The 27,528-nt window shown below is 35.3% G+C and overlaps 1 protein-coding gene across 5 annotated transcripts in view; it reads right to left on the minus strand.

The window, feature by feature from the left end:
- MYO6 (myosin VI) overlaps positions 1-27,528 on the minus strand; it is a 145,820-nt gene that overhangs the window by 18,904 nt on the left and 99,388 nt on the right. For 3 of the 5 annotated variants that reach the window (XM_032409421.1, XM_032409422.1, XM_032409420.1), the window contains exons 15-28: positions 26,400-26,472; positions 24,546-24,673; positions 21,699-21,794; positions 21,232-21,405; positions 17,580-17,618; positions 14,823-14,916; positions 8,890-9,020; positions 8,717-8,794; positions 6,453-6,582; positions 4,571-4,661; positions 3,638-3,788; positions 1,944-2,152; positions 1,214-1,292; positions 200-360 (exon numbers count right to left, since the gene is read on the minus strand). In XM_032409421.1, the coding sequence (XP_032265312.1) occupies positions 200-360; positions 1,214-1,292; positions 1,944-2,152; positions 3,638-3,788; positions 4,571-4,661; positions 6,453-6,582; positions 8,717-8,794; positions 8,890-9,020; positions 14,823-14,916; positions 17,580-17,618; positions 21,232-21,405; positions 21,699-21,794; positions 24,546-24,673; positions 26,400-26,472 (1,634 nt within the window). Of the gene's footprint in view, positions 1-199; positions 361-1,213; positions 1,293-1,943; positions 2,153-3,637; positions 3,789-4,570; positions 4,662-6,452; positions 6,583-8,716; positions 8,795-8,889; positions 9,021-14,822; positions 14,917-17,577; positions 17,619-20,380; positions 20,885-21,231; positions 21,406-21,698; positions 21,795-24,545; positions 24,674-26,399; positions 26,473-27,528 lie in introns of those variants that run through there. The other 2 variants (XR_004300175.1, XM_032409424.1) reach the window with 2 other exon arrangements.

The raw sequence follows: 27,528 nt of genomic DNA on the forward strand, positions 1-27,528 counted from the left end.
AACAGTTCCACAATTTGATGAAATCAACTGTTTCATTTGCTTGAGTATAAAGGTGGATACAAATAATTTTTAAATGATTTTACTTAAAATAGATCTAGGACCTAAGGAATATGATTTTCTCCCAGGCCCTTCGCACAGAAATGAGAAGCAGGGAGGGAAAGCGCACAGAGGCACCACGCCCCACCCGGGGCCCCAGTACCTCCGGAGGGCCAGGTCGGCCTGGGCCTCGTCACTGATGAGCTCGGCTTCGCTCCGGGCTATCCGCAGGGCCAGCTCGCGGTCCCGGCGCTCCTGCTCCAGAACCGCCTGCTGCTGGCACTCTTCCTCCCGCTGTCGGGCCAGCTGCTCCTCCACTTCAGCCTGCCAGCGACACAAAGCTCTCTCCACTTGTTTACGTGATCCACACCACCTAAGGCTGCTCTGTTCCACCCACGTTCTTTACTAAAGATACAAACTCTTTAACCAGAAATCTCTCCAGTCTCCATTCTCTTCTAGATTTTGATTAATGCTTCCTCTCTTTCTCAAATCCAAGAGAAGGCAGAGGAACCATTCTATCACCAGGAGTACCCCAAATACCGCATGAGAACCCCAGGTATCACACTCACACCAACAGCTAGACAGCAGATGTCAGGGATTTAAAGGCTGGTTGCGCTCAGGATGAATTATGAAAGCCAAGACAAACAGAAACTCAAATACATGATCAATTATTCTCAGACATGGACTTTTAAAAAAAATGGGGGCAGGGAGAATATCTTAATCCTAACTTACTGATGCTAGTATCTACAAAGTTATAAAATTACAATTATGTTTTAAGTGAATATTCATTTGACTTTCCCCTAAGTATAATAACAATAACAACAAACTAATATTTATTGAACTGGGCACTCAGGTTCTAAGTGCTTTAAACATATGTCAACTCATTTAATGCTCACAACTATCATTTATCCCCATTCCACAGAGAAAAAAACTGTAGCCCACAGTCCACTCACTGTGACTTGTGTAATGTCACAATTTCTATCACTGATAGAGCCTGGATCTGAATCCGCTTCCCTAGTTCCAAAGTCCCTCCCATAACCACTTCAGAAAATGCCTTTTGTCTCTGGGGTAAATCAAAGACAGCTTATGTTAGCAAATCAAAATTTTTGCCAACTTCTTTTGTTCTATAATTTTGTAGATTCTGTTTTGAAAGAAATTTAGTCTAATAATTATATACCTGAATACGTTTTTCATCATCTTCCCTTTTCTTTCTCTCTTCTTCTTCTTGTTTTCTCTTTGCTTCCATCTCAAGTTTCCTAACAAAAAATAGAAAACTCCTCAAAAATTTAATAGAAAGTAAGAACTCCTTCAGAAGGCAATTTAACTATTAATAAACAGAGGTTACAGAATGGGGACTTAAATCAACCTCCTGGCTATATACATTATCAGTTTACTTTGAAAAAAACAAAATCTAACTCTACTGACAGTAATTCTTCTATAATAAACAAAAACAAATACAATGATATTCTATAACCTTTACATCTGTTAGATTAACTTGGTTATAAAGCCCACCTGCAAGGTCCTGATACATGTGTCTCCCTCTCCTTCTTCTCCAGTTAAACAACCCTTACACTCCTGTCTGCCCTATGGCGGCAACCTTCCAAAAAGTTGTCAGTCTCAAAAATGCAGAAAAGAAGAAGTGCCTTTTTTCTTGCTTATAAAATAGTAACAACTCACAGCTTTAAAAAGAAGTTAAGAAATCCTCAGGTGTTAAGAGTATAACCAAAATTCAGATTATAGTTAAAATCATTATGTTATTATTATAAAATGAACTTTTCTCTATTTTTAAACTAATTCTAGAATTCATTTTAAAATAAGAATATCACTTTTAAAAATAAGAAAATTCATCAACACCAAGAATTCACTATTCTGTTAAGTTTCTAATTCAAAACAATATAAATCCTTACATCCGCCTTTCCTCCTCTTCCTTTCTTCGACGTTGTTCATCTTCTTCACGTCTTTTTCTTTCTTTTTCCATTTCTTCTTGGATACGCCTCAGCCTTTCTGCTTCCTCTTCCTGCTGTTTTTTTCTCTGTAATGCACTGAGAAGTTCCTCTGAGCTTTTAACTAGTGCATCATATTCTCTCTGTATTTGTTCCCTCGTCATCATAGTGGACTTAAAAACAAAATAATAAACATGTACTTAAAAATTATCTTCTGTTGCACAATGCGAATATACTGAACACTACTGAATTATATATTTAAAAATGGTTAATATGGTCAATTTAATGTCATACTTTTATCACAATAAAAAAAACATACATATATACAGCAAAGACTGGAAAAGTTGGTAAGCAATAAGGCCATTATCTTTGTTATACTATTTATACATTACATAATGTTCAAAAAAATTTTTAAGTTATCTCTGCAAATATTTCAATCTATTTCCAAGTAATCAAATATCTAAGGTGTACTGTAGATGAAGTAACATACTATAGTTGAAAATAATGCTTTAAGGAAGGATTTGCTAATTTTGCTTTTGTTTACAATTCTTTAATAATAATGTTCAAATAGTACCTAAGGAATATTTACGAAATTACTAAATACACCAAAATTATTGGATGGTATTCCTCAGTGAGCCTTCAAAAAATGTGGCTGGGTTGATGTTCATCGATAATACCACACACACAATGGCTACTGACAGATTTGTGAAATCAGTTAAGTTTATCTCCAAAGCATTTTCATTCTTCTCTTGAACTTTTTTCCATTCTCCCTCCAAGATTTACCACTGTCTACATAAAATATCTGCAGATAATATGATAAAAAGAGAGTTGTAGAGCCCATACAACTGCACTGACTTATGGATGAGAAAAACATTAAGACCCTAAAATATAACAGAAAAAGGCTTGAATAAACATGTACTATAATTAACAAGCAAGCATACCAAAGACATTTTCAGTCCCACTGGTATTTAAATAAATGAAAATCAAGACAAAAAAAAGAGGCCCATTATTTTTTCCCTAAAAAACTTGAGGGAAAATTAATTGCTAAGTTCAAAACAGCTAAGTAGTTCATGATATAACCAATATAAAGATAATGTAATAACAGGAACAAGACATAACAATAGGGGCACAAAATTAAATTGTGAGGAGAACCATACAAACATGCATCTAAAAAAAGACTGGACAGTGACTATGCAACAGTATAATAGCTGAATGTGTTATTGTTGAGGCTTAAGGGGTTTTTGGTGGTTTTCTCCAAATTTTCCATAATATTACATTACTTTTATAATTTGAAAATTAGTTTCTGAAGGTAAAAAAGATGAAACAAATTAAAATAACTTGCATTACTCCTGTCTCAGTAATGAGTATAAAAGCTTACTAACAGAGTATAGTATTTTAGTTACTATTTTGGGTGGGAAGGAGGACTTTCCTAACAGATGAAACTGCATAAAAATTATCTTTTTATAGTTTTTTGCTATAAAAATTTTCAAACACAGAGTACAGAGAACAATATAATGAGAATCACTCGCCATCACGGAGACTCAAAACGTGCAACATTTGTATTTTTTTAAAAAAGACATTTTTTTCTATAAAATTCAATACCAATAACAAAATATATTAAAAAAAAAAAGTCAGCCATTTGGATTAAAATTACATACCTTAATTTTGGCCATTAAAGCATCAATAGAAATTTCAAGGTCCTTGACCTGTTTATTCACCTCTGGTTTTCCATCTTTCAACGCACTTACTACTTCATTAAATTTATCAAGTCGTTTTTTCAGTGTGCCCACCTTAACCAGGCCATCGATGCTGTAAAGATAATACTTCATCAGAGTTTAAATTCACCTTTTAATGCTATGCATACATTTTTCATCTTAATAAAATGCTAAACATATTGCTAAATAGAGTATTTCACTTCTGTTTTCATAATATCCAGGATTCCCTTTTTTAGATCTCTTGTTGAAGGTAAAAAAGAAATAATCAAGTATGGGTGTGAATGACCTTGATGCCTATCAGTAACATTTTAGCCTTCTATATTTACACTGAAAAACTTGAGAATTCTAATTATAGAAGAACTTAAAAGAGTTATCTAATCTCTTTAAAAAGGTTTAAGGATTAACAGTTATTCAGGACTCTAAGTTTAAAAGGTCTAAATTAATAAGACTCAAAAATAAAGACTAAATTTACAGTGAGACAATATAATTCCAAAGATAATCTTGCAAATTATGGTAAAAACATTAATGAGTTTTTTTAAAAACAATACCAATTTGACATTTATCAAGAAACTCAAGATACTAAAATGATCAGAATAAAAGAGCTTCTTTTAGCCATTTATTTCAACCTTTTATAGTGTTTAATTTTTGTAAGCTACTTCAAATCCTTTTGTAGCATGAGGCAAGTAATAAAATAATGAATTAGTTAATTAATTTCAAGTACATAATATAAAATCACAGATAATATGCCTTTTTACAAAGAACATGAAAAAGGAGAAAACTCTAAGAGCATCCAAACTGCTCTCATTATGACTTTACAGCCATTTTATATTAGGGTAAGTAGGTTTAGTAGGATTCTTTAGGCACTATTCATCTTACCGAGGTTTGTGTCTCCTTTTGCAAAGCCACATTCGAATAGTTTTTTGCATTTTAATGCAGGCTTCAGCTCGATATTTTATTTTGTTTTTCACTATGTGTAAAAGGAAAATACAATGATAGACAATTATTCAGTTTAAATCAGGCATATCATATTCTTAAAAAGCACTCATTTCCACAAAGCCATTTTCAAGAAACATGAAATTGTGATGAACATGTTATACCTGATAAGAAATCAGGAAGTTTAACATTTCCTTAATTCCTTACATTTCTTAAAAAAAAAAAAAAGTACATCATGTGTGTGGCTAGATTTACATTTTAAATGTTATTTCCTTATTATGTAACACTATTGCTTCCCAAACTGTCCTAGGAAATACTAGTCTATTAAATGTTACCAGGCCTGTCTTGAAAAAAAAAAAAAGGATTTACTTGTCGAATGAATTTAGGAAAAGCTATACACTATACCTCCTTTAGGAGATTCACAATGAACATACGTAGCGAAGCCTCTGAGAGCCCTACCAGTAAAGGAATCTATTTAACTTCAGTTACCCAGAACATACTACACTAATCTTACCTTGAAACATTTTTTTCAGAGCTTCCCTAAACATCCTACAAAGATCCTGTCTGGTTACTAATTTCCCCACTGCACAACACAATCCACAAATGGTGTAGCACAGATAATTTAAATATAGTGTGTTTTCTATCATAATGCAATGTATAAAGCTGAAAGCACTGAACTATAGAGACAAATGTGTTTATATTTTACTTGGAAAACTATGGGAAAAAGAGCTTTTGTTATTTTTCTTTCTTATAGCTTTCTTTTTATCTATATTCACAATTGTCTAACAAAAGACCTCAATAATAATCTCTGCATGGTCCCTTTTGGTTAAGTCAAAGGGATTTTATTTTTCTATTAATAAGGTATATCTTACTTAATCCTTTTCGAGTGCCTAGCACTGGCAAGTGGGGAGGTGGGAGGGACAATTATAAATTTAATCAAGTTACTGACAGTAATTCTATACAATTAAATATTTGCCATAGACCCTCAGGTAACCCAAAAACATTCTGTCTCTAATCCTTGTTTTGGGCAGAGATAAACAGTGGCTATGACCTAGCAGAGACACACAAAGAAGCAGCTCAGTCCAGTGTGTCAGAGAGAACAGGGTCTAAAAGAGCAGTGGCAGGAGAAGAGGCTAGAAAGGAAAGCTGAAACCCCATTTCACGGGGTCTTGAAAGACATTCTAAGACTTCGCCCTATATTAAAGGAAAGCCTTAATAAAAGGCTTTTAGTATAGAAAGAAACTCTGGGAAGAGAATTCCCAGGAAGCTGAGAAAACCCAGTTTGGGAGCTACTGAAGTTATTATGTGAGTGGGGAAGTCGGGTACCACTAAGACCCTGGCAATAAAGAGGAAAGAATGTACAGTATTTGGAGGAGGAATCAATAGGATTTGTTCACTGACACGATTTCAGGGACAAGAAAGGAGAGACAATTACAATCTTGAAATTTCTGGTGTGTGAACTGGTGATGCCATGCAGGTGGAAAGAGAAAAGTTCTGGCTTCAGTCTGAGAGACTGGAAGATGATGTGGAGGGAGGGAGAGGAATCAAGACCATGAGTTCTGTTTCTGTTTTGTTTAGGACATGATGAAATTAATTCTCCCGTAACATATCTGGATAGGAAGATAAGTAACAGACACAAAAAATATTTTCTAAATATTTACCATGCACACTACATGGAGGTGTTACATGGAACCAGGAACACAGCCCGAAGAAGCAAAGTGGTCCCTGCGGCCCAGCACTCACCACTGTGACAGCTGCATAACATTCCACAAACCAATTCATTTCCAAAATAATTACAGATCTTGATGTGAAAGAAAACACCTACATTTGATGACTGAGAGTGAGCACCACTGAACTTTCTTCCAGCGACTGCAGATAAGCCAGTGATTGACTCTTTTAACCAATTCTGCTAAATGATCAGGGTCAGACTTCATAATCTGATCAAATTCTGCAAACTAGGAAATGAAATAATTTAGCATCAATATCAAAAGATAAATGTGTTTAAACACACAGAGATACAAAATAACTAGAAGTCAAGTCCAAAATCTAACTTCCTGGAAATGATCACAAACCAGTTACAGACACAAGTCTCAGCAAATTCAAACATATCTGGCTGTATTTTGCTGCCTTTCTCTTCCTTCCTTCAGCACCCTTTTTTGGAGCGGTAAGAGGGCGTTACTCATTACTAGTTAGCAGATTCAATAACAAAGGTAGAAAAAATCTTAAATGCAATTACAGATGGTTGGCAAAAAAGTTTTACTGAGAAAAGAATGATAAAAGGGCTAATATGTTTCTGAATTGGTTCATCCACATACTTGGATAGCTGTATACAGTTTCCGACATGAAGGTCAGCTATATAATAAAATCAGGTACCTCTGAAACTACTGACTCTCCCAACCTCTATCCCTATTTTGGTCAGGTATAAGAAATTGCTACTAAGAGACAGACAATACAAAAAAAAACAGCTATTAGGCTACTAAAAAATAAAATGCATTATTTCCACAACTTACCACCAAATTATATAATGATTTCTATCGTTTATCAAGTATCTCACTACAATATATTGAGGAGGTCCACACCTATCAATACAAAGCTTCTTATAATTAAAATTAAGTTAAAAGTAACATAACAAGACTAAAGATCTTTGAAAACCTGCCTTATGCTTTCAACATATTCTTCTGCTTAATTTTTCTCAGGGCAAATAAGACCAAGTGTTTTCTCAGGTTATTAATTCTAAAATTATTACTATAGCCCTGAAATAAGAGAAATGTTGAATTTATGATAAATATGTATGATTACAGCTAAGTCACCTATGAACATATACTTGTTTTCTTTTTTTTCTTTTATACAAGAAATGGTATGGGTCCTCTGCAGTAAAAATATTCAAAGGGAAGTATTACATAGATTTTTATCTCATGCCCAAAAATATGAAATCAGATTTATTATCATTAATCTAGCCTTCAACGCAGTAGAGATATTTATTAATGATACTGCTAAGTCAAACAAGTATAGTTGGCTATTATATAATATTATATAATTACAGTTGTGTTTAAAATTATGAGGATGCTATTATTCAATCAATATTAACAAAGTTAGGAATGGCGAAAATATTACAAACAGATTGTGAATAGCATTTAGGTGTTTTTGTTTTGTACATATTTGTTATGAAATACTCTATAAGTCAGTCTTATAATTTAGTACAGAAATCTATAAATACAAAAACTATGGGTTAGCCTAATTATGTTACATACAAAAGTATTTATACATTCATTCATTCTGGGGTTTGACAGAAGTGGACACAAACTTCAGTCCAATTTCCTGTACCTTATACATCTATCATATGCCAATAAAACTTGTTCTTACAACGAAGACTCAAAAGTACTGTGAAATTTTTAATTTTTGAACACTGAATTAATATGTTTTAGAAAAGCTTTCCGTAAGTATTTTCTGGTAGGGGCGTCTGGCTGGCTCAGTCGGTAGAGCATGTGACTCTTGATCTCAGGATTTTAAGTTCAAGCCCCACACTGGGCATGGGGCCTACTTAAAAAAATAAATTAATTAAATACAATAAATTAAAAAAAATAAATTAGTAAATATTTTCTGGTTAATCCTTATTTAAGCAAAAAATCCAATTAAGCAACGCTCTGATTCCAGTACTTCCAAATGTGAAATAAAAGTTGTAAAACTTGTACAAAATATTACACATTGTAAAGTTTTGTTTTTTTTTAATTTATTTATTTATTTGAGAGAAAGAGAGAGAGACAGAGAAACAGCATGAGAGGGGAGAGGATCAGAGGGAGAAGCAGGCTCCCCGCTGAGCTGGGAGCCCAATGTGGGACTCGATCCCAGGACTCCAGGATCACGACCTGAGCCGAAGGCAGTTGCTTAACCAACTGAGCCACCCAGGCGCCCAAAAAATATTACACACTGTAAATACACAAGTAGGGAAACTGTGTATGTGACACACACACGCATACTGTTAGTGATCATATAATTCACGAATAACACAAGTCACTAAACACTTAAAAATATGCATTGACTCCAACTAACCATATTCATCATGTTGAAGTTTAAAATAAAATTATTTACCTTGCCAGGTCTAAAAAATACTTTCGTTAACCCAAACTTGTAGTCAACTTCATTTAAGCCCAAAGCTTTAAAAAGAGCCTGAAAAATGAAAGTTCAAAAGTTAAATGCCAAATAATAGTTAGTAAGAAAGATAGTTCATAGCTAAGAAATTTCAACTTAGGCAGTATTTGTACCTTACAAAACAGTCTTGGGTCTAATCTTGCAAGTTTATCTGGCATATATTTTTTATACATGTTGTAGAGTTCATGAAAGGAAGCTCGTGATGGGAAACCACCCTGCATTAAGTCCAAAACAGACACCATACCTAGATTCATAAACAAACACAAATTATTGCCAATCTCTGTACAGAAGTCCAAAAATAACTTGTGAATGATCTAACAATTTTACAAATTAATGTTTAGAAAGGGGCAATTTACAGGAATCACCAACAATGAAATATTACAGAGGGAATATCATATTCATATTCAGTATGTACCAACTTACCCACTACCTAAAACTATTGTAGCAAATTTCGTCAAAAATCAGCTTGACTAACTATTTTCTAGGGACAAATTACTGGTCCCTAGAAAGCTCAAATCTGGTTTGTTTCTTTTTTCTGCTAGAAACCTCTGTCACAATCAATAGCATATGAGGTAGAGGCCTGCATTAAGCCACTTTCCCAGTCCTGAGGTTAATTCTAGAACAAGATTCCTGATAGAGTCTCCAAGAAGTAGTCAGACACATTCCCAAATTCTCACCTATGCTTACACAAAGCAAAAGAAAAAGAAAGGAGAGCTCACTATTTCATTGTAAAGATCCACTTTCACTCACCTCTCAAAGAAACTAGCCTATTTGGGAGAAAGGGTCTATAGAATGAATATTTTCAGTATAACTCTAGTAGATGTTTAATTTGAGCCTTGAGTCAGTATGAACTTTTCATGTCAGGAAAAGTATGAAGTAGTCAGGGGAAGGCTCAACAACTACAGATAATGCCAGTACTTTTATTTATAAAAAAGACCTGGGTTTCACTCTCTGGGACTTTCAAATCAATAGGACAAATGGCCAGCCATTTAGAGAACAAACATAACACTGGATCCCTGTTTCATTCCTTATACCAAAATAAATTCCTGGTGGTCAAAAATTTAAATTAGCAAAATGAAACTATAAAATGTGTTTTTAAATGAGTGGATGTTTATTTTGAAATAATCTCATAGGAAAGATATATTTTCTAGGCAGTCAGATTGAATTTTAACCTATCAGAATTTTAACCTATTGAATTTTAACCTACCCGGCAAAGGTATAAAAGACCAATAGTACTCAGGGTTGATGACAGTGAAAGAAAACACACACATATACTACTGGTGGGGAAAGTAAACCACTGCAACAATTTTGGATGGCAATTTGGAAATATTTATCCCCTTGACTCAGTACTTTCTACTTCTTTGAATCTATCCTACAATTTGTCACACATGTGGACAAAGATATGCATAGAGAATGCACATGTGTCCACTGGGTCACTGTAATGGAAAAAAAAACAGAAATAACTTAAATATCAATTAAATTATGTTATAATCATATGGTAGAATATGATGTATTCATTAAAAAGAATAGGGGAGAGATTTAACCAGTATAAGAAATATATCCAAAACAGAATTAAGCAGTCACCCCTGAGAAATGAGACTTTTTACTTATACTATTCTGTACTATTTGATTTTTGTTAGAGTCAACTATGTAACTCTTGTAATTTTTAATACTAATTAATGAAGCACATAAAGGCAATCATTCCTATGGAAAGAAATATCTAAAACTAAATCTAATTAGTTCTGGGCTCCGCTTGGAGAAATTAAAGGTTTGACTGGTATCGTTATAATTCCTGTCCATTTATATCAAATAAACAAGTACCCTTGGGAATGTACACATCTGCCACCTCTGAGTCTCTTGGCGTGCCCTATAGCTGAAGACAACATATGAACTGGCTCACAAAAGTTCATTAAGAATATCATGAATTGCCAAGCCTGGGGCTGCTTTCTCAGCACTTAAAGCTAATTTACGCTAAAGACCTTTCAACACTTAAAAAATAAAAATAAAAATCACCAAACCAAGTACTCTTCCTTCTAGAAATTTCCATGCCCTGGCTCCTTCTCCGGGAGTTTGGTGAGGGGCTTGTTGGTGCAGTCTGGCTGGTTATACTCAGAACCCTCTTTGTTGCCACAGACAGGCAGCATAACCCCAAGGTGACAGAGGAAGAACATCTGCCTTCTCCTACCTTCCCCTACTTTGCCCTGGTGTTGGCTGATCAGAAGATAGTAATTTTAGTAAAAGATGTTCCAAATGAATTAATTGTCCTTAATTTGGAAAAAAATAATGAAAATGGAAAGGCAATGTAGAATTCAAATCTTAAATGCCTTTATTTTAGAAAGCTTCATAAATATTTTTATTTCTATCAGTTTTTGGTATTTTTTTATTTTTCTCATTACCTGGCCACATGACTAGAACCAATTCTGTATCATTTTACTTTTTTTTTTTTAAGATTTTATTTATTTATTCGACAGAGAGAGAGACAGCAAGAGAGGGAACACAAGCAGGGGGAGTGGGAGAGGGAGAAGCAGGCTCTCCACTGAGCAGGGAGCCCGATGCGAGGCTCTATCCCAGGACCCTGGGATCATGACCTGAGCCTAAGGCAGATGCTTAACTGACTGAGCCACTCAGGCGCCCCCATTTTACTATTATCATTACTTTAAAAAAATCAAACTACTATGAATTGGTGTCATCTATTAAATTGCCAACACATCTTAATATATTGAAATAAACTGCTTAACTGAAAGAGAAATCCTAGCTAAAGCATCTGTAACCCCACACTCTACCCCATTTAATAGTATATTAAATTGTAAATATGCTTGACTTGCCAGGACACTAGATGCTCACTTACAAAATAAATGATTTAATATATTAGGCTAAACAAACCCTAAAGAGAAATTTAAATGAGAAAAAAATCAAACTCAAAGTTAAAACTACCTGAAGAAAATATTACAAAAATACATCCATACTGGGGCACCTGGGTGGCGTAGTTCGTTAAGCATCCAACTCCCGGTTTCAGCTCAGGTTGTGATCTCAGGGTTCTGACATCCAGCCCCATGTCAGGCTCTGCACTCAGCACAGAGTCTGCTTGAGATTCTCTTTCCCTCTCATCTCTGCCCCTCCTGCTCATGCTCTCTCTCTCTCTCAAATAAATTAATTAAAAAAAAAAATCCAGGGGCACCTGGGTGGCTCAGTCGTTAAGCGTCTGCCTTCGGCTCGGGTCATGGTCCCAGGGGCCTGGGATGGAGCCCCGCATCGGGCTCCCTGCTCAGCGGGAAGCCTGCTTCTCCCTCTCCCCCTCCCCCTGCTTGTGTTCCCTCTCTTGCTGTGTCTCTGTCAGATAAATAAAATCTTTAAAAAAAAAAAAATTATTCACAAAAATAAGTCTTCATAGGTGCTAGACTGTGCATTTCACTCAACAAATATTTACTGAGTCTAGTATAAGCTCTGCACTGCTAGGAGGCATATATAAATGTGTAAGCCAAAACAGACACCGTTTCTGCCCTCAAGGGATTTATAGAGTAGAGAAAACAAATAATTATACAAATACATATAAAATTTATGACTACAATGAAAGTGTTCAGCACCATTCAGACCCTCTTCCTGTTAGGAATATCAAGAAAGGCTTTCACAAGCAAAGGACAATCAAGCGTAGATATGCAAGATAAAAACAAAGGAGAGGCAAGAGCTTCTCAAACAGAGGAAGCAGCATGTGCACAGGCCCTGTGGCAGGAGGGAATATGGAGGATTCAAGGAACCAAACAAAGGCCAGCATGGCTGAAGCACAGAGATCAGAGAGAGTGGAAAAAGATGGAGCTAGGAACAAATGGGCTAGACCTTATGGGGCCTCAGAAGCTACTAGGATTTTGCTCTTTCCCCTAATAATACTCAGAAGCCATTACAGCATTCTAAGCAGTAAAAAGACATGATCAGACCTGAGTTATAAAGCAGTAATTTTGGACATATATTAAGAACAGACGGAGAAGATGCAAGGAGAATACTTAGAAAGCTACAGCAAAAAGCCAGGTGAAAGATGGTGATAGCTTATATTAGGGTACTAAGACTACACTGTTTGCTAACAGAGAAGATCTTAAATACTCTCACCACAAAAAAGAACTGGTAATTATGTGATCTGATGAGACAGTTCACTAATGCCATGGGGGTAATCATTTTACAATACATAAGTGTATCAAGTCAACATGAACTTATATAATGTTATAGGTCAATTACATTTATAAATCTGGGGGGGACTCACTGTTTAGGTCACATCAGAGGGACCTGGGGAGACTTAGATAGAGAATATGTAACTATGCTGTCCAATACGGCACCCACTAGCCACATGGTCTGTAGTTGCACTAGCCACATGTGACTATTTAAATTTTAAAAAACTAAAATTAAAATTTAAAAATCAGTCTCTAAGTCATGCCAGCCACATTTCAAGTGCTCAACAGCCACAAACACAACACAGATACAGAATATTTCCATCAACATGGAAAGTTATATCAGACAGCACTGATTAAGAGTGAGAAAGAAACTAGGCCTAACCCAAAGCCTGAAAAACTCTGACAAATAATACCCAGGTAGAAGAAGATGACCCTGCAGAGGAGTCAGGAATTACCAGAGAATTAAAGAGAAAAGCAGGGAGATGAGCTGATTCAGGAGCCAAGAAAGGATACGTGAGGGGGGACTGGTCGAGTCAAATGTTGCTGTGACATCCACTAAGATAAGGGCTGCAAAATGAACATCTGATTCAGAATCAGGGAAATCATGGGTGACCTTACCAAGAATTATTTTGTTGGACTGATCAAGGTGGAAGCTGAATTCTCTTGGGTTAAAGAGTGAGTGGAAGGCAGGAAACTGAGAAAGCAAGAATAGATTATTCTTGGCTGAAAGGGAAAAACTAGAGAACACAAAGTGAGGTGAGGTATAAGTAAGAAGCTGGAAGGGAATGTGGGTCAGGGGAATTAAGATAAGGTCTCCACATGTTTAAATGGTAATGAGAGACCACCTCAAAGGGAATGGTTCAATACACATAATCGATATTGAAGATTCCTGAGAAGGTAGGAGGGATGATTCTAAAGAACTATAATCTCAACTAAGAAGAGAGGCACTTCGACCCTCTTCATAGGAGGGAAGATAATGCAGGTAGACGGCAGTGTTTGGGAGCACATGGGTGAAGCTTTCCATCTTCCAGTAAAGAAGTGAGGCTGTCTGTTGGCAGAGACTCAGGGATTTGAGCAGAGCAGGGTGGGTGTGCCTAAAGTTTATATAATTGTAATTTAAGAAAAAAAGTGTAAAATTACAAAAGCAGGTACAGGGCTTTCAAAGGAGCCAATCTAAATGAAGGACCCTGAAACTTAAGTGACCCTAGCTTTATAATAAATCTGACCTTGAGAGGAACAATATAAGGAGTGAGAAAGACAAGGCAGTTTAAGGAAGTATCACAAGCCTGAGATGAATCAAAAGGCAAGGAGAGGACTGAAGCCTTGGGAGAAAGTAGGGGTAGCATGGTAAGGACGGCAGATGGACATGCATGCAGTACAGGAAAACAGTGTCTGGTGCCTAAGACTTCAGTGACTGAGCAAAGTTAGAATGTGGCAGGTGAGAGATGGAGGGCAGTAGTTTAACCAAATGCACAGAAGTTCCGCAGCAGCCAAGGGCATTGTGTTTTCATTTTTTTATAAGTGGTGGAGTGAGAGCAAGGACACCAAAACCTACCTCCTGCCCCAGCTACGTGGGGCATAAGAAATGAACTGCTGCCAGACTGAGAAGGCCGTCGGAAAGCAACCTACTTAAGGGAGATCTAGGTTTGCAGTTAAAGAGTTTTTATAAATTTTACTTCAATGCTGTAAAATAATTGTTTTATTTCACAATAAACTATATCCCAATATTGCTCACATAATTTGTTAACCATGCTTTTCTTAAAAGAAATCAAAAGTAAAAATCATTGCACTTAAAAACATGATAACTGAGTTTGGAAACACTGTACATATTAAAGTGTATTTGAGCAAAGACTCCCAACACACATGTATATAAATTATAAAAATACCTGAACACTGAAGTTGAGACAAAATTTGGGCACCTTCAAAGTGGTGGCTTGTCATCTTTAAATTAGGTTTGATACAACGAATAAAGCTTGCACCCTAGGAAAATAAAGGTACTTTTTAAAGATAATACACAGAGAATTCTTGCTTTTCTATTTCTATGAATACCAGTAACTTCCAGACATGTTATCATTAATATTTGAACGTCTTTTAAAATAATCACTAAAGAATTTAAAACTCAATTAGATACTTTTAAAATTTCAAGCTTGGAATAAATTTCTGCATTATGTACTAATATTAGAAAAATACTGGGCGCCTGGGTGGCACAGTCAGTTGGGCATCCGACAACTCTTGGTTTCGGCTCAGTTCGTGATCTTGGGGTCGTGGGATTGAGCCCCGCGTCAGGCTCCACGCTTAGCATGAAGTCTGCTTGGGATTCTCTCTCCCTTCCCCTCTGCCCCTCCCACTCATGCTCTCTCTCTCTAAAATAAATATACCTTTAAAAAAAAAGAAAAATACTACATTTTAGATTTGAGTGCCAAAAACTGTGTTATTGTAAAAAGAAAAGTCTTTCATCATAAAATATTTTAACATATTTAAACAATACATTTTGCAGGCTGATATATAGGTGATTTTATTCTACATTTAAGTGTATTTATGTGCCATACTTCTGTGATAAGAAAACTGTCCTATACAAGAGAAATAAATAAAATTATGCCTCTTCAAATTTACGCCAAAGTGGGGGGAAAAAACTCCACCTTTTTCATCATTCTACTTCAAAAATATACAGTAAGTCCTGAAGCTGCATCACTGCACATTTTTTTTTTTTAAAGATTTTATTTATTTATTTGACAGAGAGAGACACAGCGAGAGAGGGAACACAAGCAGGGGGAGGGGGAGAGGAAGAAGGAGGCTTCCCACAGAGCAGGGAGCCCGATGCAGGGCTCAATCCCAGGACCCTGGGATCATGACCTGAGCCGAAGGCAGTCACTCAACCGACTGAGCCACCCAGGCGCCCGATCACTGCACATTTTAAAGTTCTATTTGTTGAACAGTATTTTTAAAAGCTTTTAAAGACATTCATTTGGAATCAGTTATCAGATTATGTTGAATGAGGCAGAAAGACTATGGATAGGTACACAATGAAACTGTTGGGTATTAAAGTGAATACACTCAACATCCAAATTACTGTTTCTTTTCAAAGTAGTCCCCTTAGAAAACTGAACAGTTATTTCAACAATGATGCTCATTGCAAACACTTTCAGAACACTTTTTAGAAATACCTTCTTCTTATAAATCACAAAAGTACTCTCCTCATTTTATAGTAGCACTATATTTGGGAGACAAAACTAAAACACCCTCCTCATCAGATTTGGTTTTTAAAGATGTTTGGTTCTTAAAAGATAAATAGTTGCAGACAATGAGGGTATGTGCAAGAATCTCTTAATGGTCCCAAAAGCCAGTCTAACAATAAGTTAAGCAATAACAGCAGCAACAGAATAAATACTTGGCTTTCCAAAATGACTACTTGATAAAGAAGAATACCTGGTTCGTTCAGTAGATCTGTTTAAAAAATGTCTCACCTTGGAATCATGCCTCATTTACATAACCCACATATCAAACTTTTCTCTGATAAATTTTCCATTAAAAAAACAGAGTGAACTGGGTCACCTGGGGTGGCGCAGTCGGTTGGGCATCTGACTCTTGGTTTTGGCCCAGGTCATGATCTCAGGGTCATGAGATAAGAGCCCCACATTGGGCTCTGCACTCAGCTCAGCGTCTACTTAAGATTCTCTCTCCCTCTCCCTCTGCCCTTCCCTCCACTCCCCTCAAATAAATAATCTTTAAAAACAAAAAATAAAAAACTCAAAAACAGAGTGAACTACTAAAATGTTTACTTAAAAAAAAAAAAAAGATCCTAGGAAATACTGCCTCTATAACAGGGCATAAAGATATTATGTCCATTTTTTCCTCATCAACATTGCCATGTTGGAGAACGTTACTATTAGAATAATAAAACAAAAATGAATTACATGCATTATGTTTAATCCCAAAAAAATACATTTTCTTCTCCACATAAATAACTAATTATTTTCACTTTTCTGAACTACAGGATAATCTTAATTTAATAACATTGAAAGAATTCTGTATATTTATAAAATACTGACTTCACATATATATTTGACTTTTCTTCAGAACAAGCCTAACCAAAATGACAACCATTTTAAAAACTGATTTTTTAAGATTTTATCTATTCATTTGAGAAAGAGACAGAGAGAGCACAAGCAGGGGGAGAGGCAGGAGCAGGCTCCCCACTGAGATGGGAGCCCTACATGGGGGCTCGATCCCGGGATCCTGAGATCATGACCTGAGCCAAAGGCAGAGGCTTAACCATCTGAGCCACCCAGGCGCCCCTAAAAACTGATTTTTTAATATGAGGGAATTCAGTTTAAAATTAATTTCTAGTGGCGCCTGGGTGGCTCAGTTGGTTGAGCCTCTGCCTTTGGCTCAGGTCATGATCCTGGAGTCCTGGGATCAAGTCCCACATCGGGCTCCCTGCTCAACTGGGGAATCTGCTTCTCTGCCCCTCCCGTGGCTCGTGCTCTCTCTCCTTCTCGCTCACTCTCTCTCAAATAAAAATAAATAAAATCTTAAAAAAATTTAATTTCTAATTATTCCAGGTTTACTGTGCTTATTTGAGTAATTACTAATAATTTAAGAGGACCATTTAAAAACCCTGGAATTTTCCTAAGTGTACTCACAGTACTTCGAAGTTTATCCAGAAGCAGATTTAATTGTGTCTGTAGAAGAAAGCAAATCACTTTATTATTTCAAAAAGCAAAAGTACACAATGTTATTAAGTTAATATTAGCTCTCCAACATTAGCAAAAAATAACATGCAATAACATCAACATACAACACGGTACAATTTAACAACTGATACATAAATTATTTGACAGTAACATGCAAAATATATGGCTAATATAATGCTAAGGACAATAACTTATATGACTTATACAGAACTTATATAATTAAAAGACTAAATATTAGCAATGCTAAAATATAATACATGCACACTTGCAGATGGGATGGATGAGCAAAAAGTGTACAGGCAACAAAGGAAGTAAATGAAAATACTGCGGATGCATTCCATAAGAGATTAACAGAGCAGTACTTGAATATGTAGCAAGCTGGGTGCAGTTTCTGTCACATTCCACTGAAGAATGAAGACATACTTAAAATACACATTAATGGTATGTATTGGAAATGTCTTATATAACACTTATCATAAATTAAATTGTCCTGCCTAGCTGTAGAAACCCTCTTTGTTATTTTAAAATATTTCATATTCCAATTATTTTTAAAAGCTTGAACAATTTTCTCAAAAACAACTTGACAATAAACACTACAGGTTACTATATTTTCCTGTTTATAACAATATTAAGTGATAATAATTTACTCTGGTTTAATAATACATTAAAATCATGTTTTGCTTTATTTCTCTGCAAAGTAAATTATGTAAAATTCTTATATCAATTTTATACTAAGATGCTTATTATACTACTCACGAAAAGATAAATTAAGATGTTGATTCTTTAATTAACATACTGGATCAAGCATAGCTATATTTAATAATAATACTAGGTAGACTGTACTGAATGCTTTCGATGAGTCAGGCACTGCTTTGAAGCTTTTCACAAGCATTATCATGTTTAATCTGCACAACAATTCTAATTAAGGATGTATTATTAGCCTCATTTTTCAGGTAAAAGCATTAAGGTCCAGGGAGATAAATCACTTGACTAAGATCACGGAACTAGTAACAGTAAAGCCAAAATTCCAACACAGGCCTAATAAAGTTCATTCTCTTACCCATGATACTACAGTATACTTCAGGTATCAGAGGGTTAAGTTATAAAAATGGAGTGAATTTCCCACTGGATTAAAAAAATACAGTCATACCCCACTTATCTGGTTGACTGAGTTCTGACAACTTTTATCAATCTGGATCACCAAATAACTGAAAAGCAAGTACGAGAGCCACTAATTTAAAAAGAAAACTGTCACAACATCCATGCCTCTTAATCCATAAACTAAGCAAAGCGTTCTCCAAAAAAATGGAGATAGAGTAGACGCAGCAAAAATAAACTTGAGAGAAGAGGGAAGAATGTCAATTACCAAGGAAGCAGTCAATGACCATAAGGTATAAAGATAAAGTTTTATGAAACTCATGCTTTATTTGTATTTTATTTTTATTTTAAAGCACACATTCATGTACATAATAAAGATTTCCATCAAAAAGGATTATTTTTCTAAAACACTAACAGTAAAAGGGTAATGTTTCAAAAACCTGAAAATGTTACTTTTCAGTAGAGAACTTCTGGTTCTCAGAAATGATGGATAATTGAAGTCTTACTGTAAATGTTAGCCTCTTTTGTTTTATTGCTTTACATAACTTGAATTTAACAAGCTATTCTGCTATATTTTAAATTAAGAATTATTAATACTAAGACAAATACCATATGGTTTCATTCATATGTGGAATATAAGAAACAGGGCAGAGGACTGTAGGGGAAGGGAGGGAAAACTGAATGGAAGTATCAGAGAGGGATAAAAACCATGAGAGACTTTTAACTATAGGAAACAAACTGAGGGTTGCTAGAGGGGAGGTGGGTAGGGGGATGGGGTAATTGGGTGATGAGCATTAAGGAGGACACGTGATGTAATGAAAACTGGGTGTTATACACAACTGATGGACTACTGAACACTACATCTGAAACTAATGATGTACTATATGTTGGCTAATTGAATTTAAATTAAAAAATAGAATTATTAATACTTCATTTCAAAGTACCTCATAAACACATTTTTGAAATTTTATTATTAATAATATCACTCAATTATAGGTTTTAGCAGTTTAATATGCAAAATATATCCTATTGCTCATAAGCAATATTTAGGCATTTCAAGTCTCAACATAATACTTTAATTCAAAGAATTTTAAGAATGTTTTTGTTTTTATTTATATTGTCTAAAATTTCAAGTATGTTCTTACCAGCAATACTACTATAATACTACAGTACGAAAACAATAATAGCCATTTCATTTAGGCTAATATACTATTTTAAACTAATCTGCTATCGTATGTCTACTCAGGAATTTCAGAGTATCAAAATAAGATGAAAAAATATTGCTCAAGAGAATTAGGAACTCATAATTAATGAATATATAACTTACAACAAAGTTAAAGACTTTTTATTCAATTACCTGAAAAGTATTATAAGCTTTCTCTTATATTTATATTTACTTTTTAAAAAATCTAGCTTTATAAACATGATTTTATCAAGTTAGTTATTTAGAGCCCATTTCAATCTACAAGGGATTTCAGGAGGCTTACACTGTTATTATTATAGTACTCTCATGCTTAAACAGTTTCTAATACCATCATTTTTTAATATTTAAAATACACATAATGAAAGGCAAATGGAGAATTTTCTTGTAAATACAAGAACAGTATTTTGTGGAAATGTATAAAAGAGAAATTAATTTTATGTCTGTTCTATTTATTATAATTTTTATTCATTAAACTTATGATACAAAAGTTTTTAAATTATCTTTTTCTATGCTAAATACTCATTAATTTGAACCAATTAGTAGTGTTCCATTTCTAAGACACATCATGTGACAGTTCCTTGTCAGACTTCAAAGAATAAATTTCTGATCCAAAGTTAATAAAACAAGTAACATGTTCTTCAATGTTAAATAAGCAGTTTGAAGGGTTTGTCACACAAAGCACTTATCTTTTACAAAGTTATTAAAAGCTTTAATCAAATTTTAGTGTAATACGTACACCCATAAAGCACAGTGAAAGAAAACACATTGAAAATAAATTAAAAACTGAATCATTAACTTGAGACGGGCTCTTTTTAACATGGCAGCCATTCTATCAATAAGAGTCCACGAAGGTGATCATTTACCTGAAGCCCCTGGCTGTCTCTGCTTTTCCTCTCAACTCAACTAGTCCTCTCTAGCCATCCCGAGCTGGACTACTCCAGCTAAAACAAAACTGTTGAATGAGGAAGGAAACAGAAAACACATGGGAAAGAGAAGGTTTGAAGGTCACCAAACAGTAGGCAGAAGCAAGAACATTAGGAGAAGCAGGTATGAATCAGGTATGTTAAGCAACAAGAAAGAACAGATTCATAAAAATGTAAGAATTTCTGTATGTTCAATCACTACACCTATTTTATGTTATTTTGTATGCAAATATCAACAATGCAGGGTCTGCTCTTGCATTTCACTCATGGGATTTTTGACAGTGATCTACATTATCCTCTGTAAAGTATAAAACAATATATTTTACTTTAAATGCAGTAAAAACAAATATTCAAATAATAAATTTAACACAAATACCTTAAATTTGTTTCCCACACTGATGAAGCTAAGTTTTCCTGCTTTTTGTTTAGTATCTCTGTTGTTATTTGTGGATGATTCAAATAATTCTCGTATAAATTTATCCCTGGATTCACATATTAAGGATTCAAGAGACATATGTAAAGCATCATTATTTTTTTCCACAAATTGGGTCTGAAAAATAAAGGAACAGGAATGATTCAGTCCATCCTATGGTAATATCCCTTGATATGACTGTGTTCAATAGAATTTTCCAAGATGACAGAACTGTTCTATATCTGCACTGTCCAACACAGTCACCACCAATGTAGACACGGAGCACATGAAGTGTGGCCAGTGGACTGAGGAACTAAATTTTAAACTTTATTAAATTTAAATTGAAGTAACCAGACGTGGTTAGAGGTTAACATTCCATATAGTGCAGCTTCAACTTCAAATGGTTTTCTCTTGGTAAAAGTCATACTCACTGTTTCATAGCACACTGCCCCTGCGAAATGCCTGATAATGAAGCCTTCGTCATCTCTGATGTTCCTATGAATTGCCAACTTGGATTTTCTGGGTATCTGAAAAGAGTACATACATCAGTTATTAAAGTATCAAAAACATTACATAATTTCCTTTAGAAAACATCTGGGATGCGAAATACTTAAAATTATAAAGGAAATTTTCACACTTTACACAATTATACTGCCTTTGAAACATCTAATAAGGTTTGAACTACCAATGAAATCTAGCAAGTATGTGGTTATAATATCTTAGAAAAGAAAAAAGGATTAAGACAAAAACAAACAAACAACACTGTAAGTATGCAAAGCAGTAGGCACTTTATAAAGTTAACTATCTATGTCTAAAGTAGTGGTTCTTGACTTTAATTGGCAAATTACCTGGAGAACTTTTAAACCTCCTAAACCCCACACCATTTATATCAGGTGATTCCTAGGTACAGCAAGGTTGAGAAGCATTGTTCTAAAAAACATCTGAAATCAGTACAGGACCTTTCCCACTTTTATAGCTATAACATCCTAACATGTTTATACAATGAGCCTGAATGTATTTGAAGGACACTGAATCATTTTAGGTTTATACTATCAATTATAGTATCTCATATTTAAAAGTTTCCAAAATGCCTTCAAATAAAAGTATACATCTGACCCTCAAAATAACCTAAGGATAAGAAAGACAATCTCATTTAAAAATGAAAAAGCTAAGACTCTGAGAGGCTTACCAGGCTTTTTCTAGGTGAGAGAGCTAGGAGACCACAGAGCCTCTTCTCTGTGAGGTGATACACCAGCATGAGTCAGAGTGAGGGCCCTGGAGTCAAAACACCTGGCCTGATTCCCAAATCCACCACTTCCTTACTATGCTACACATGACCAGTCACTTAACCTCTCTATGTATGTCTCCTCATCTCTAGCATGGGGATACAAACAGGATCCACCTCAGAGATTATGAGGATTAAATAAAATAATTTAAGTAAAACCCTTAGATCAGTGACTAGCACATACTAAGTGTTCAACAGATGATGATTTTTTTTAATTTCCAAAGAAATACAAAAAAAGTAATGTTCATAAAAATTAGAATTTACTATCTTGCTCTTGTTCTCTTTTGAGATAAGCAGCCAAAGTCCATTCTTGATGTTTTAGCTTGCTGTCCCTGTAGTTATATGTACTATATAACTCGGGGTTGTCTGAGACCCCGGTCACAATTCTGTTGACCAGCATTCAGTACTCTTGTTAAAGGTAACCATGCATCAGGCTGGTCATAACAAAGACCAGTGAACAGTGAATAAATAGGACTGGATATACATCTTCAATCATAGCAAAAGTTTTGTTGAAGATACATATTGTTTTATTTCTATCTCCACTGAAGAGAAACAGGTTCCCTATTATAAGAAATATTTAAGAATACAGAAGAACTCCAAGTCAGTGGGACAGGCGGTTGTTAGATTCAGTCCCTAGAGAAGGTTATCAGAATTACATTGGCTTTTCAAGTAAATGCATTCAACCTATTTACCTAACATGTTCTTGATTTAGTTAATGATGTATGGAAACAAGAATACCTGTCTTCATTGACTTCAGCTCCTGAATCCATCAAAGCCCTGTCTGTTATACTAGATTACAATCTCAAAACAATAAACAGAATGGGAGGCATTTGTCACTATAAGCAGCTTCTCTTTCCTTCTTTTCCTGCCTTTCTTTGTTGTCCTCTGTAAGATAAGGCAGCACCTATCTTCCTGGATCAAATTAACATCCATATTTCTCTGTGCTAATCAGTTCTTGCTGTGCACAAGGATGGAGCTTGTCCTTGTATTACCGAAAGTAATGATGGCTGAGTTGTAAAGATAAAGAGAATTAGGTGAACAAGGTGAACCTCGACAGCCACAGGGGCCAGCCTCATGCAGAAGAGCCCTACTATTCACTGCTGCAAAGATTCAAGCACAGCTCTATGACCCAACAGCAGTTCAGGGAACTAGGTCTTCTAGCCCTTTCAGAAGTGCACTTCTTGGGGCGCCTGGTTGGCTCAGTCGGTTGAGCGGCTGACTCTTGGTTTAGGCTCGGGTCATGATCTCAGGGTCATGAGCTTAAGCCCCATGTCAGCCTCCGTGCTCAGCACAGAGTCTGCTTGAGATTCTCTCTCCCCCTCTCTCTGACCCTCCCCCTGCGCTTGCTCTCTCTAAAATAAATAAAATCTTTAAAAAAGGGAAGAAAAAAACAAGTGTACTTCTCATTTATTTCTACAGCTCTGTGTCTGTTTTTCCCTTCAGCTAATTCTTCTACTGCTTCAGTTTCTATGCCCCTCTCTGAGTATATTTTCCATTCAAAACTCCCTAGGAAAGAACATCAAAATAAATTGGCTACCCATTATCTCATATGGATTGCTTGCTCCAGTCAGACTCTAAGCCATGAACTTTATTACTGGTCTTACAAATGTGCAGACTGGTGGCTGCTTATGATTCTAGATTCTAACCCCTGGAACATGATCAAGGTCACATGATAGGGAAAAAAACAACTGGTAGCCACTTTGCTAAAAGGAAGAACATAAAAACAGCAAGCAAACCATTTTGTACATTTTAGATCGATAAAATGCACTTTCCATCCAGCTAAAAGGGCCTTCATTAGATAGATCATCATCATCCAAAATATACATGTATAAATTAAGTGCCTACCTACAGAAGATGCTGTGCTGGATAAATTATAGTTGCTCTCAGCCCCACATAGCTTTTTTTCTAATTATTTAATATGCAACATCTAGTACATCTTTCTAAAGGTTTCTCTTCCCACCACAAAGTCTCAATGTTGGAATGGTAAACTCACAGTGAGTCGGAAATGTTCTTTGTGCTTCTGGTGAACTGCAGATGTAAAGTGTTGATCACTTGGCTGGGGAAGGCGATTTTCTTCATCTAAAATATCCAATATCCCCACTAATTTTGCTTCAATTAAATCTATTCCAAAAACATCAAAATATGATAGGGTAAAAATATTTTAAAGATATGTGAACAATTTACTAATCACAAATTTAAAGGACCAGTCAGAAGCAATATAACAGATGATTATATAAGTATCCTCACAGGCTACAGAAAGCAGGTATTTTATTTCAAATCTGGCAATTTATCAGAAAGTAACATCATATACAGGTTTCCTCCACTATGGAAAATATTGCTTTATGCCACTTTGCTTTTACGAAAGACCTACATTAATACCTGTTTTCACTAGCTAAAAGAAATCCAAAGAGAATTTTCGCACTTACAAAATGGTAACTGCTCCTCTGATTTACACCATTTTGGCTTATGAAAGGTTTCATAAAAATGCTCTACTTTCAGATAGCAGGGGAAACTATTTAATATAGATTTTAGAAAAACAATGCCATATACATATGATTAATGTAATAACCATTCTATTTGCAAACTTGGATGAGAAAGGCTAAAGAACCAAAAATCCCTCTTCTCCATATGATACGTACATTCAAAGTGAAGTAAAACTACAGAAGCTTTTGCATGCAGAGCTTTTAAAACTACTTTTCAATACTGATTCAAATGTTTTCCAGCAAAACTTCAGTAACAGCACATTTTTATGCTCCTTCCATTCATGTTGTTTGAATTTCCTGCTTGTACAAAATAACTATAAAATATAAAGTGCTTAAAAACAGTATATAAAAACTATTAAATGGGACAGACTCTAAAAGCTATAGGACATATGAAGAGAAATCAAAATTCTAACTGCACTGTTCAGAGAATGATGCTTTTTAGACAATTGGTGATGATGGGAGGGGCAGCTGAATTAAGCTATAAGTGAGTATTTTGATAGATATAAAGGATATGAAAGTGGGCTGCAAGATAAACAGAAGGGGAGGAGTTCCAGCCAAGATACCAAATCACAAAATCAAAGGCACAGAGATCTAAGAAAGGCTGATGTGTAAAGGAAATGCTCAGTGAGCCAGCTAGGACTTAAAATGCTTCTGAAAGTTGTACCAATGTAAAGCATCATTATTATTATTATTATAAATCTTCTCCAAATCTAGCACATGAGTTACTGACTCAATCGTCAAATGGAGTTTTCAAAACAAAGTCTGCCCAACAGTTGATTTTCGTGATGAGGTAGGAAAGAAAAGGAAGATTGAGCACTAAGCTGGAGGGTGACAGGGAAAGGTTTCCTCACTGATAAAAACAGAGACTCCGTTCTCCTGGCTGCACAGCATTATCTGGATATGACACATGAAACTTGTGAAGCTAACTTGCAACCGGTCAGAGGGTGTTGCCAATGCAGAGAACAGAAATGAGGGAACTGCAGAAGAGCAGAGCCAAACACTGAAAAACCTCACTTGGAGCCTGGCTAATGTATGGGCTTCCCCAGGCGAGATAATTTATTCCTTTATTTTGAGCAATTTAGTTCCTGTCTTAACTTACTCACATGTTGGCTGTTTAAGAACGAAAGCATTCATCACAGTAAATAGAAGAAATTTTAGGAAAACTTTCAACACAGCTGAATTTGATGCCTTCCTAGGGAAAAAAAAAACTTCCTGGCAGTACTAGAGAAGTAAAACTTCTCTCAAATACCACAGTTTCAAGTCCCATAACCAGTAGTATCAATCATGGAGCACAGAAAAATTAATAGTAAAAGCATGTACTATATCTTCCCATATTTCCCAAAAGTGGGATAAAAAACACATACCTATACAGTCCTGATTATCCACATAATGTACTTCATTAACACCTAGACCTTCTTTTTGATAGAGTTCTTGTTCCTAAAATGAAATAATCATAATCATAGATATGGAAATACTGTATGATATGAAGTGGCTTTTTTTGTGCCACTTCTGATCATAACTCTTATTAATTAGTCCAGAGTACAAAGGCTCATACCAACTAGTTCAGGGGCTAAGGACACTTACAAAACATTAGGGAAGAAAAATCCCTGCCCCTAAAGCAATGTAAAGTCAGAAATTATGGCCAACATATGATTTACATATGTGGAAATATTCCCGCCTACAGATAAGCACACTTTTCTTGAAATACACAGAGCAACTACAAACACATATGGAGATCTGTTCAAACTCAAGGAAAGGCCAGGGCTTTGAAATATCTTTATCAATTTTAAAGTCAAACTTATTAGAAGAATAGACCAGCAGTCAGCAAACTTTTTCTGTAAAGGGACAGATAGTAAATATTTTCAGCTGTGGGCCATATTGTCTTTGTCAAAAACTACTCAATTAAGCCACTGCAGCACAAAAGCGGCCATGGATAACAGTAAATAAAGCAGCATGGCCGTGTTCCAATAAAACTTCATTTGCATAAATAGGCAGCCTGCTGGATCTGTCCCAAAGGCCATAGTATACCAACCCCTGGAATACACAGAAGAACCTAAGAACTTGCTGTGATAATTTTTAAAAGTTTAAAGAACAGCTAAACAAACTAGCTCCCTTTGACATGAAATTTCTCTCTTCTATATCCTCAATAGTCCTAAATTGTTGTCCAAAGACAGGAGAGATTTTTAACATGTACAGACAGGCACTAAAATCAAAGAAACAGCAATTAATTGCAAATGGGCTCTAGTAGCTACACAGTGATACATACAAGGAATATAACACCGGAAAAAGTAAGTGTAATTTGGAAGAATAATTTACAAATTAAAGTTGAGTTCCTAGATGTAAGTCTGGTACCTCCTTAAAGAAAAAAAAAAAAAGGATTTTATCAAAGATGGGTGAGCAATGCAATGAGCTTAGGTTGACATGTATTTTTATCTTTTTTCCCCAAATGTTTAAATATTTCCTCCCACAGGATATACTAGAAAAGGTTTCTAT

Source organism: Phoca vitulina, unplaced genomic scaffold (assembly GCF_004348235.1).
Source record: "Phoca vitulina isolate PV1807 unplaced genomic scaffold, GSC_HSeal_1.0 scaffold11, whole genome shotgun sequence".
NCBI classification, from domain to species: domain Eukaryota; kingdom Metazoa; phylum Chordata; class Mammalia; order Carnivora; family Phocidae; genus Phoca; species Phoca vitulina.